Consider the following 13036-nt stretch of genomic DNA (forward strand, 5'->3'; position numbering starts at 1 on the left):
ATTCTGATCATTTATCAGTACTGACTTCATCAGAATTGTGAACATCACAGCAGATGCCTTTGTGTGAAAGTAACTGAGAATAAAACAGAAAAACATGAAGGAGATTTTCCTGGTCTGGCTTTTTATAGCAGATAACCTTAAAAATATTCTACAATGTTCTGCATATAAAGTTTAAATTTCTTCAGTATTGAACAACAGAAAAAACAGGCTTTCTTGTCCGAGGTCATTTAAGTGAAGAAAAGAAAAAGACAGCAGCCACAGCGCTGTAAACAGCGGTAGACTGGTGGGTAATAAGCCAATGAATAATACAGAAAACAGAGATTGGAGACGGGAACTGTTCTTGAAGTACAGAGAGAGAGAGAGAGCTAGCTGTGCAGGAAGTGTGATTTTAATAGTCGTGGAAGCAAAACAGCAAAATTCATGACGACATTGATCAAATGTGAAGCGCAGTTTGCTGCTTTTTTTGCTGCTGGCTCGGTGGATTTTGGCTGGAGAGACAAAACCTGCAGCTCAGAATCAGCACAAAAAGACGTAAACACAGCGCGGACCGGACGCATCAGGATCGCTGAGCTCCGACAGCGTGTCCGTCTACGTCGGGTGAGAAAGCCGAGAAAGACAAAGCTGATTCTGATGCGTCGGGTCTGTGTTTACGTCTTTGTGTGGAGTCCGTGTACCTGCTCTCATCTGCTGTTTGGTTGTTGTTGAAATGGTTTTGTGAGCTTTAATCTGAGAATCTGGCGTTTCTGGCAAAACACAGTTATATTTAAAAGTCAGGATTTAATGAATTGATATCGCTTTATTCAAGCTACTCACCTCCCACTTCCACCTGCACTTTCAACTGGACCACGGCCAATCAGAGAGGTCCCGCCCCTGACTATCTCTGATTGGTTCAGTCCACGATAGGGACAAAATGTGTGTCTGTTGTTGACCACAGGGAAGGTTGCAGATTTTTTTTTTTGCTACCTGAACAGTTGGTCGCACAGGTGCAACCAAATATTTTTTTTTAGTCGCACCACTGAAAAATTTGCTCGCATTTGCAACCAAATTGGTGGCACTCTAGAGCCCTGGTCGTGACGTTCCCCAGAGGCCTGGTAATGAACTCATCATGTGATCCAGGTGTGCTGACCCGGGGTGAGATCTAAAACCTGCAGGACACCGGCCCTCGAGGCCTGGAGTCCGACACCCTGCTTTAAACGGTTCTGATTTTTCATGTCTATAAAAATAAAAACGGGTCCTTAAACAGGGGCTTCTTTGAAAACTTGTTACAGTTGCTTCAATTAAAACCTGTATAGTTGTTTTTAGGTCACTTGTTACTAAATGAATGAAAAATGGGAATCACTAAATGACTCTGACCTGGAGTGGGAGTACACCGTCACTCTGTCCTGGTGGATCTTAACAATGAGCCAGAAGTCTGGCATAAGCCGGGCCTGGCACTCCTGTTCATCCAGGGTGGAGCTCTCACACTCAGAGTCGCTGCTGCCACCATCATAACCTGTCAACACAGCATTACGTCTGTATTTAACATGTTTCCACCATTCTTCTGAAGACGCATTGACATGAACCGTCTATAACATAAGAATTAAGACTCTGTAAAGCAGACACTTTGAACCTTTCAGGTGTTTCTATGACTCTCCCCCACAGGGAGCCTCTCACTCAGCTTTGTGCAGCACTTACCCTGCATGTCTGAGTCCAGGCTGCCTTGGCTGGAGACGACACTCTGGACTCGACTCGGCCTGAGTTTGCCGCCACCTGAGGAGAGAAAACAAGAAGTGATAGAGGAGCGCGTCTCTGTTCTACGCAGGTTAAACTACAGAGCTGAAACCCGAACGGTGCACCACGCTGAAAGAATCGGTTACTGTTACAATATCTTCACATTTTACTTTTACACGGACTTTATTTTTTTAATACTTGTATTTATTAAGATTTATTATGCATTATATTTATCTTTTTATATGAAGTTTCTTTTTTTACTGACCAACTTCTGGAATGAATAAAGTACAAATGTAAGGTGTGTCATCATCACTGGACATGATGATGACACACGTGCAACAAAACAGTGAAACAAGCAAACCTAAACAGGTATGAATGTGAAACTCACTGTGAGAGGCCGACTGCACGGACTCAGCCAGGCTGACACTCGAGGGGGTCTTTGGGGGTGAGCTGGCCTCTGTGCAGCTCTCTGCCTGCAGCTGGGGGGTACTGGGCTGACCTCTGTCCCCAACCATGCTAACAGAGTCATCTGCTTCAGGCTTCAAGGCTGCAACTGATTCACCAGCGTCCGGAGTCGTGTCACTGAGAGCATCAGCAGCAACACTGACTGGCTTCCTGTCCTCACTCTGCACAGAGTTCAAGTAAAAGTTAGAGTCATTCTGTCTGATAAACTCCTGCAGATAAACTCTACCAACTATACGTCTTAAAATTTAACCTGATTTATTTCTGATCATGGATTTATGCTGATGTCAATAATAACATAAAAACAAACTGAATGCACAGCTGGACAGATGAAGGCTGATCTGATGTATTTTCCCTCCTCTGCACATCACAGTCACTGATGTATCTAACCTCACTGTCGGCCTGAGCTTCTGCTTCGCTCTCGAGCGTCGTGGTCTCCGCCTGAGCTGCAGCACTGCAGGATATGGTGGCGGCAGCAGGCTGTTGTGGGGGGGATGCAGTGCTCTCAGACAGCCTCTCGGTCTCTCGGATCCTCTGAGGGTGCAGTCTGCTCAGAGACATATAGTAGAAGCCGGCCTGTTCTCCATTTAACACATAGCCAGAGAAAGACATCCTCCGAAACTCCTGCAAGATAAACAAACGTTGTACTTTATATTCATACGTCCATCTATACAGAAGTAACAAACCTCTGTGCATGCCTGTGAATCAGCCTGTAGGCACATATGCAAGAACAAAATTAAAGATTCATTAATGAACTCCTATCATGTTCTCATACAAATATGTGCAGACATGTTTTTGTAGAACATTCCTGGAGAAACTTTGTGTCTCAAGTTTAAATCCTGTTTGTTCTTCTTGCCTCTTTGAATTTTTCCAGCGACTGTTCAGGCCCAAAGACAAACTGAAGCGGGACTTCCTCACAGTGACAGTGCGGTCGACCGCTGGAGCGTAAAACGTGCTCCGCCACTTTCTGCAGCGTGGCCGGGCCGATGACCCGAGAGTGACGCAGAGCAGAGACGATCTCATCCTCCAGCAGCCAGCGGATCTGAATCACACCGAGAGAAACCAGGATAAGAGCAGCACTGCTAGTGTGTGTGTGTGTGTGTGTGCAGGAACAGCAGGAAGCACAGATATCTGTTCAGTGAATCTTTCACAAAGACTATTAGAAATGCTCTTGTGAAGTGTACGAACGCTGCACGCTTCAGTAATGTGGAAAAGCTGCCCACCTGTCACGTGTGGGAGGACTCACCTCGTCCATTGTGGCCAGGATTGCCAACTTGTGGGGAAGTGGGAGTTTGGATAAGGGGTCACCAGAGATGCCGTTGACACCTCCTCCCCTCAGACTGTCCAGCACGGCCATCAGCTCCTCGTCAGAGCGATAGGAGGAGGGCTGCCCTGGTGAACGATTCATGCTGCTCTCTGAGGTGTACCTACACACGGAGACAGCTGACGTGAACATCATGGAGTCCACACTCAGACTGACTCAAAGACGCAGTGGGTGCATGGGTCTCCTGCCAACAGCTTCACTCTGGTGCTGCTGCTAATCATCACTTCCAATCCCGTCAATTTCATCTAAAATAAGCAATAACTACTGAACATGAAGACAAAAATTACAATTGATTATTTTTGTCACCTCGGTTTTTAGGTTTACACGATGATAGAAACAATAATAACTTGGTAGCAGGAAATTAGCAGTCTTTGAATGAAAAATGACTGAAATAAGATATTTTCTGTGGATAAAATAATCAATTAATTCAACTTAAAAAAATGAAATAAATAAAAGGAAACAGCACGTGTTTAATTGTAGTAAAATGAATGGAGTGATATTCCAGATGTGCTGGTGTAGTCATCAGTGAAATACTGACACAGCCACAACTGTTGCTTTGCTTTTCTAAGGCTTGTTGGAGTCCATCTACCAACTGTCAGTTCAGCCTTTTCTATAACTGTCTGTGAGATCCAGACTGATGCTGCAGTGTTTTCTTAGATGTGCATTATGGATGATTATATACAGGCAGATAGAGGTCCAGGGTCCTGAGTGGGGTGTGTCTAAAATGAAGCTCCGCCTCCATCTCACAGAGCTGTTTTTTACTTTCAAAGCTTGTGATTTGCTAAAATGCTCTCATTGAGTTTCATCTGCCTGACATTTATTCATCTCTTCATCTGGCTGCGACTATCACAGGTTGAGAGGCGGTGTACACCTTGGACAGGTCACCAGCAGAGCTAACGAGCACTAGGACTGGGTAACATAAACGTTGACAAACTGTGGTCCAGTTTGTCGTGTTTCTCTTTCAAAGGTGTTCCTGGTTCATCTGTGCTGGAGCCACTTTAATTCAGAGAGCAGTGCAGAAAGATCCTTTGTTCTCTGAAAGGGTCTGTTTTTGGTTCATGTTCAGCTTTCCTTTCATTCTGTTTGCTTTTTGTGGTCAAATCCAGGAAAGTGAGTAACGTCCTGCCCAAAGAGGCATCAATAATTCTTTAAAGGCCATTTGAGAAATTCACTGCAGAATAAGCAACGTCACCAGTTTCTGTCTTTATTTCTGCTCCGTGTCATCGCTTTTAAAAAGTGTGATTTCATTAAAATCCTACCAACGCTCCTACAAAGGATCTTTACTGCAATCGATCAGGATGTAAAATTGAGATTAAAAAAAAATTTGGATTTTGCACACGACCTGTTATGATGGAAGTCCGCCATGGCTTCGATCTCCAGAGGCAGCGTCAGAACAAAAATATCCAGCGTGACCGAGAGTTCGTTCAGATCTACAGACTGCACCGCCTCAGCATTCTCCAGGCAGGAAATGACCTCACCTGCAAACACAACTGTGAAGTAAGCTCGGGAACAAAATTAACAGTGTGAAGAAGAAGCTCTTTGTCCAAAGTGGTGATTTATAGAAGCAAAAGAGTAACACAGCTTCAGATATGCTTCCTTGCACAGAAAGAAGCCACTTAGGTGGAAAGCAGTCAGCTGTACTCACCCAGGCACGTGGGCAGCGTCTGCATGGGCACGGAGCCATGGCAGCTCTTCATGTTGACAGAGCAGGTGATGTGAACAAACAGTGGTGGCATGTCCAGCTGTGGGGCCTCGTTCTCCAGCAGGGACTCTCCCTCCAGGATGCTGAACGAGTCCTGGTCCTGGTTCACAGTGTTGGAGTCAGACAGGGACTGGTCCTCACCCTCTCCCTGGGAGCTGCTGCCTGGGTGCTCCTCATACTCCACCACCAGATCTGTGTCGCTCTCCGTCATTATGCAGGAAGACGGCACATTTTCTGCAAGTGTAGCAAGACAACTTTAAAGTAGTCCTAAGAATCATAAACTCTGCAAACTCTTTTTGTTGTTTCACGTCTTTGGTTAAATAAGGTTTTAGGAAAGACTTTATTTTACTTTCAGGCTTTTTATTGACCCGCAGGGACCACGTGGATCCTGCCTGTGTCTAACAGTAAAGGCATATAACTGTATATGAATACACAGACGAGTACCAGACACCTGTACAGAGATCATTTACTGCTACAATATAACCTGCATTATTAACATTGTATTAGTAATATATCCCACAGCACTGATGTTGCATTAGAGATGCTTATTAAAGTTATTGCCACCATGTTAACCTTTTTATTACAGGTGCAGCTATAATTATTTTATACACATTGCATGTTTGTGCTCATTCAGAGTTGATGCTCAGTCTCTTAAAGAAGGTTTTAAGCTTTGTGAAGCGCTATGTCCTCACAATCTATAGTGTAGGTGACTTGGAGCACAGAAGGATAAACAGCACACACGCTTACAAACACATAATCCTGCCAGGCCAAAAGCCCGAAATTCATTTAGCTTCTAACTGCATTTCAGTTTGCTTGGTAACAGATGACAGAAGACAAGTCAAGAAAAGGACAAGCCCTCAGGGACCGTCTAGGCTGGAAATTTACTGCCATGTATGGAAGCTGTTATAGAAAGAGGAACTTCTGTGTCTGTTTTTAGCCATCTAACATGTACCATTTACTGCAATCGATGTATTTGATCTGCAATCGACGTGAGAAGGGGCGTTAACCCTGATGTTATAAAAGCATTTTCAAGTGTGTTCTTAGCAGGAGACGTGTGCTGATGTGATGCTGCAGACTTCTTCTCCTGTGTGCGTTGGACCTCTGCTGTTTGTTTCATTGCTCCACATTTATTGAAGTCGGGACACCTCAAAAGGAGGCGATGTGTCTCGCGTTTCTAAAGCATGAAACAGAAGTCGCTGAAATAACGACGGCTGATTAAAAACTAACTGATGAAGCACTAACTGGATATTAAATGTGAAATGAGCCGTACTAAAATGATCAGTTTAACTGGGCTCGGCCTCAGAGTCTTCCTCATCTTCACCCTGCTTTGAGTTCTTCTACACCTTTCTCCCAGACGCTGAAGTCACCATAACGATTGCTTTCCATTATAAAAAGCCACTTGTGTAACGCTCACGAGCAGGCAGGTGCTGTTATTGACTGGAGAGAAATATCTGTGCTCAGAGCACAGGATGGACGACTGCTGAAAATTCACTCGTTTTATTTTCCCTTTCTATCAGTCTCACATTTTATCTTTTGTAGCCTCCTCCAACAACAACAGCCCTTTTGTTGAGTCACGTTTTCACAGTAATTTCGATGATTCCACTATCAGCCTTTTGGCTACAGGTTATCAACAGCTACAGGAGGAAGAAAAGAAACAACAAACACAAAAAAGCTACGATACTCCTGCACAGAAGCTTCAGGGAAGCTTAGCAGTATAACAACTTGTGCTTAATGAAGGACGAAACAGGAAAGGTCCTCCACCTTTAACATTTGTTACTGCTGAACACTGAACAACTGAATGTGTGACCACAGTGCTGACGGGAGACTAACAACAAACCCAAACTAAAGGCAAACGTTTCAGAACGGCCTTTACCGTCTTCAGTGGCGGGCTCAGCTTCTGACAGCAGCTCTTCACTCGCCCGTCTTTTCATCTCGCCGTCCTCCGACTCCTGTGAAGGAAAATCAGAGCAGCAAGGTTCATGCTCAGATATAGAGATACAGACTCACCTCTCTTCGGTTTGCTTCTCTGAAATAAACAGTTTTTAGTTTCCCCCCAACATCTGATTTGTCCAAATCCTTGATGACATCCATCCCTCTTTATAACATCTAACCTGCTATGTGACGCATGATATTGTAGCAAATTTACAGCAAACTCACCTCTTTCTTGGATGAAGGTGGAGAGTAGTAGAAGTAGTGTGGGTTGGAGGGAACACTTTTGAAATACTGAGAAAGGATCTCCATGAATTTATCCTGACAACAGTTTAAAATTGAAATGATAATTATTTAAAGCCGTTAGCTTTCTGGTCCAAGAATCAGCTTTAAGGAACTGAAGAGTACGGGATCCCCCTTCAGACACTACCTGTATTATTTTGTGCAGATCTGGATACACGTCACACACGGGTTGTGTCTGCAGCAGCGTCAGAGGGAATTCTGCTATCGCTCCTTTCTTGGGCTCTTCCTTGATCGGTGGAGATGTAGGAGCAGAGGAATCAGGAACTCCTCTGGATTCAGCCTCACTGGTGTCCTCCACTTCAGTACTGCAGCCAGAAATACCACACAATTAATAACTGTGTCAGTTAACATGAATCTTATTGCAGACTGACCTTAAAACAGTCGTTATAAAAGTGCTTTGGAAGGGAAAAGCCAACACACTGACAGCAAACTTATGAACTGGAACGTGTTAACAGATGTGATTCATCAAAGGACAATTAGCAACATGGTGTGGTGGTTTGCTGCTTTATTTGAATGATGACTGGTGAAAGGGAAACATGCATTTATCACGTCTCAAACAGCTCTGGCATCCTGGAGGTCTCAGAGCGCCACATTATTCCAACAGAGCAGCCCACTGTGGGAGCACAGGCCCACCGGTGGCAGACTGCATTTAGGAAACAGACACCATCTATACTTCTTACATTACAAACATTTTCATGAAGCTAAATGACACTAAAACTCTGCTTAGTTGTATCATAGTTTTGTGCTGTGTTCGTTCTTTCGGCTCCTGTCAGAGATCTCATCCTGGTAAACTGGAGCTCTTCTTCCGCACGCTCGCTTGCTTGCAGGGGCTGGTCTGGAGGTCTAATGTTATAGTTTTTACTGCAGTCTTTCCCTGACCATGTAAAGCACAGTGAGAAGACGAGTGCTTAGAAGTGTGACTACAAGAAACAAAGATTTGTTTATAATAGAACTAAACCCTCTTTTTACAGAAAAGTGGAGAATCAATAAAGTTCATTAATATAACAAACGAATCAAAGTATGTTTGAGTCACACCAACATCAGCACATGTGAAGAAAACCCTGACGTAGGCCTCTGTGGATGTGAATTCACCAGCTCAGACAGCACCACCTGCTGGACAGTTTAAATCATTACCAAATGACTAAACTGTATGCTGATGGTTTGCATGCCACTAGCCCCAGATAAACAGATCCACAGACAGATGGGCAGAAACGTGGGTTACCCCCTATGCTGAGATGTTTTATGTAAAGCAAAATATAAGAAGGTGATAAGCTGTAACTTAACTTTGTTAAATAGAAGCAACTCGTTTCTCAAAGACTGGCATGTGTCTGATTCTGATGATTGGCTTCACCTGCATGAAGAGGCCACTTTATCATCGAGTTGCTCCCCCTCAGCTTCACCAAGGATAAACGTGGCAGGGCTCCTTGAAGCTTTCAGAGGCCCTCCTCCCCATCCTGGAGTCTTGCCGTGTTCCCTGAAGACCCTGATGTGTCCACATAGCGTCTGCAGGAAGGAGGTGATGTCGATCTCCTGCAGCGATTCTTCACAGTAGTCCATCGCCATCAGGACGTCCTGGGAGCTGATGTTGTAGGACTGCTGCAGGCTGCGGTATACACCTGACAAGAACATGGACGCGTGACCAAACGACGCTCGGACGAGTTTCAGTCACTGTATTTTAACACCTGTGAAATCATGGACGACTGTGACATGTTGCACTGCTGTGATGGACTTAACCTCAGATCCTCAGTTGTGTGTGTGTTTTGGTGGAGTAAGGATTTTTCTTTTTGACTACTCAGTTAAGCTTGAAGCATTCGTGTTGGTGGACACAGATCACCTTTGACGTAGCTCTGGTGGTAATGCTCCTGCAGCATGCTGCAGTAGTTGGCCAGCTCCTTGTGTTTGTGAGGCTGAGACAGGAGGTCGGTCCAAGGAGACTGACTGCTGCGATCCTGAGATAGAGACCTGCTGGGGAACAACAGCACAGAAAAGACACTGAGAAGAGGAACCCGGGTCTGACAGGATGATGAAGGATCAGTTGAACCCACAAGGATAGATTACGTTAGTACATAAAACCTCAATTTCACACATGTAGAAAACAGTGCTGGTTAAAATACAGACAGTTCCACTGCACCTAGTTTTGCATAAGCACTTACATGAACCCATATCTGCACCACAGTACAAGCCCAGTCACAAGGCCGAGAGACCAGTCGATGAAACCCTCACAAGCCAAAATCCTTCTGACCGACTGCTAAATGACCGACATGCATTTCCCAAAGCAAATAAATTTGAATGTTTCCATGTTAACCAGTGGTTGTTGACTGGTCTCTATGCTTATGTGACTGGGACTGGGGATTAAGCATCATCGAAGGAGCCAATAAGCCTGTGAGGGACAGCTGAACCTCCACAGCAAGCATCTGAAGCGCTGAATTAGGGGAGGAGCAAACATGATTTATCAGGTCAAAGTCAGGGAGAGACGAGTCATTTAACAATATTTCTATTTTTAACCTAAGTGTAGAAATTATTTGTGTGTGTTTATAGGTTTGTAGTTTAAACTTAAAATAAGACACAAACATCTAAAACAACAGTCTTAATTCAGTATTGACACCCAGAGTTAACTGTTAGTTAAGCACAGGAAGTCTTTTATTGTTTCCCAGTTAACCCATTCTAAGTATTAGGATAGACTCCAGTATGCTTCTGTTTATAAACATCAGCATAACTTTACATGTTTACAAATATGTCATGGCCCCATGCTGTCAGTTTAAGCATCACCAGTCTCTGCATTCCCGCTACATCAGTGGTTGGCAAACTGTGGTACGCGTACCACTGGTGGTACTTTGGCTCCATCTAGTGGTACGTGGGAAGTCTCCAGATTAAATGATATCTGGCATGTTCTGGTTCAAACGTACAGCTCTGCTGTCACTTCCAACATGAATGAAGACAGAAAACTAAACAGCAGTGACGTTTGTAGGGTTACTGAAGTTGGGCTAGCTGCTATATAATGATGTGCTACGTGATTGCTAGCAACACAGCTATGTTAGCATAAACACAGTGAAGCTGGAGGATGAAGCTAACTTTCTTCCACTGGATAAAAGTTAACGTGAGGGTTCCTGATGGTTAGAGACAAATGCAGTCGCATGGCAGGATGCTGTAAACGGACCAAACTTCAGCAGGAGAACAACTGAGATAATCCATCCACAATACGAGGTTAGTCATTAATATACTGCTGCTGGGCTGCAGCTACATCGTAAGGGTTTAAACACTGAGCTGTAAAATGAACAGTGATGATTAAAACCGAGAGAGGCCGACAGTGATCACTGACTGTTTTTATGGGCTTGTTGAGATTAGAACAAGGTACAAAGTATTAAAACATGTTAAAAACACAGCAGCCTTAATAAACACGGAGCAGTTTGTTCAGATGTCATCACTTAACGATTGGCTATCCCACCTGCTGTTTTAATGCAGCACAGTTGTTATTATTATGACGTGTCACATCCTGTTCATGACAGTTAAAATAAATAACATTCATATAAGAAATAAAACTGTCTCGTGTAAACTGCATGTTGTGTTAAATAGGCTGATCTGCACTGTTCAGAGTGCAGTGTCTGTGTGACACTCTTATATAGAATAACAGGTATCAATAATCATCCCTGACAAATATCCTGCCGACCCAACCGAGTTTGGCTTCAAATATCACTACAATCCACATTCAGTGTTTCTGAGGTGTACCAGTAAATACTGCCAACTATTTTAAACTATTGCTGTCAGCTTCAAGCATGCAGTGAGTGCTGTTTCACACAGAAAACTGAATTATTGCATTACTCAGTCGCACCAGCACAAATAATGTAAACAGAAAGTTTGATCTGTCCACATCATCTCTTTGAATTAAAACTATAGTTCATGTGTAATCCTTGGCTCATCAGCAGTGAGGCTGGTTCTCCACTAAAACAAAGCTGAAGAGCAGCAGACAAAACTGCAGCCTGTGATAGTATCAGTGTTAATACATATAAATACAGCGAGGCCAGCATCCCGCTGAGACTTTCATAATTCATGTTCGTGGATAAAAACCTTGTATATAAAACATGGATGTAGATCCCAGGTTTAAATATCAGTCTAAACTGGAAGTGTCTTAAACCTGCAGTCCTTCCCCCATCCCACAGGAAGTGTCTGAGGCAATTTTGATTTACAACCTCAAAAAAAAAAAAAAAACACGTCTTGGTATTTATGATACCAAACATCATTTTTATGTCTTATTCAGTAGGACAGGACAGCAGGCATGAAGGCAAGGCCACAGTTTTAAGAGACTTCAACAATGTCAGAGCTCCAAATAAGCAACAGAAGAAGAAATGTGACCCTTTGATGAGTGTCTGTGGTTTTCTCTGATGTTTGCAGCAACAGGAGGAAGCACAGACAGGCCCGGGGAGTAGATGCTTTTACCAGCCTAGTTTTAGGAAAGCCACACTGTCCCGCTCTACAAGCGCATCCCCAAGTTGCCAGAAGTGTCCAGAGAAAGCTGAGCAGCCCCTCAGCAGACAGAAGGAGAGCAGACAGACAGACAGTGTGCTACCTGAACTTCATCTGCTGACACATCTCCCAGGACTCTGCATCTCGGGCTCTATTCTCCCCCGTGAAGACAACCAGAGACACACATGTTAACATCTCCACTGCAACAATCCAAGGCTCGCAGTGCGTCACACAATCATGACAAAGCCTAATTACAACACGGCTCCTCTTCGTCTAGTACTTCTAAGACTGGGTTAGATGATCCATATTCAGTATTTGGTGACGGTTTTTGTGTTCCAGGCAATAACAGTGTCATTATTATGAGATAGCCAAGGTTACAAAGAGACCCAAATATATACAATAATTCTATAAGACCTTCTTATCATTTTATAATTGTAACTGGCAACACAACTGTAAAACCTTCCTTGTCTTTCAGGATTTCAATGCTTGCTTGTTTTTCCCTCAGTACCTGAAGAAGACGTCCCTGGGTTGGCGGCTGGAGTTTGGGTGAACCAGCTGCTCTTTCAGATTCTCCAGTGAACAGTTGTAGACGTAAACTGGACACTTCAGCTGGCTGCTGTCACCAGTGCTCTGCTGGGAAAGCTGTCTGCTGAGGCTGATATGGAAGTCTGACTTGTGTGGCTCAGAGAAGTGGACTCCTTCTTTTTCTGCAGCATCTGGAAACATCAGAAAAACGTCAATCTTTGTGCAAAATGTTTGAACAATTCAAACCCTGCAGACGTGCGGTTTTAGGCTCACCTGAGCCCGGTATCCAACTCTCCATCTCTGAGCCTCTGCTGTCCCAGCTGTTCTGCTCCAGGGTCTGGGAGTCAGCAGCTCCAGTCTGGCCATCAGATGGAGATGAGAGCACAGGGGACCTGGCGGTGCTGGAGCTCAGTCGCCGACTAGAGCGCAGGCTGAGTCCAGACTCGGACCCTTCAAAGCCACCAGTGGATCCAGACAAAGAGTCAGCCTGAGATTTGTTGCTGGGGGTCAAAGCGTCGTCCTCCTGTGTGCTCACATTACTCCGAGGCTCGGTCTCTCCTGAAGCCATCAACATCAGAACATCTGCAACATAACAAACATCATGAGAGCGCGCTAGAAGC

General features: G+C 44.3%; 1 protein-coding gene across 3 annotated transcripts in view; it reads right to left on the reverse strand.

Moving 5' to 3' along the window:
- szt2 (SZT2 subunit of KICSTOR complex) overlaps positions 1–13036 on the reverse strand; it is a 148865-nt gene that overhangs the window by 82111 nt on the left and 53718 nt on the right. For 2 of the 3 annotated variants that reach the window (XM_026194043.1, XM_026194041.1), the window contains 16 exons: positions 12690–12998; positions 12400–12607; positions 11995–12042; positions 9265–9395; positions 8782–9046; positions 7558–7735; positions 7356–7448; positions 7072–7147; positions 5142–5432; positions 4839–4974; positions 3419–3599; positions 3029–3214; positions 2563–2796; positions 2099–2336; positions 1675–1749; positions 1354–1492 (listed from right to left, as the gene is read on the reverse strand). In XM_026194043.1, the coding sequence (XP_026049828.1) occupies positions 1354–1492; positions 1675–1749; positions 2099–2336; positions 2563–2796; positions 3029–3214; positions 3419–3599; positions 4839–4974; positions 5142–5432; positions 7072–7147; positions 7356–7448; positions 7558–7735; positions 8782–9046; positions 9265–9395; positions 11995–12042; positions 12400–12607; positions 12690–12998 (2788 nt within the window). The remainder of the gene's footprint in view (positions 1–1353; positions 1493–1674; positions 1750–2098; positions 2337–2562; positions 2797–3028; positions 3215–3418; positions 3600–4838; positions 4975–5141; positions 5433–7071; positions 7148–7355; positions 7449–7557; positions 7736–8781; positions 9047–9264; positions 9396–11994; positions 12043–12399; positions 12608–12689; positions 12999–13036) is intronic. The other variant, XM_026194042.1, reaches the window with a different exon arrangement.

This window comes from Astatotilapia calliptera, chromosome 15 (assembly GCF_900246225.1).
Source record: "Astatotilapia calliptera chromosome 15, fAstCal1.2, whole genome shotgun sequence".
NCBI classification, from domain to species: Eukaryota; Metazoa; Chordata; class Actinopteri; order Cichliformes; family Cichlidae; genus Astatotilapia; species Astatotilapia calliptera.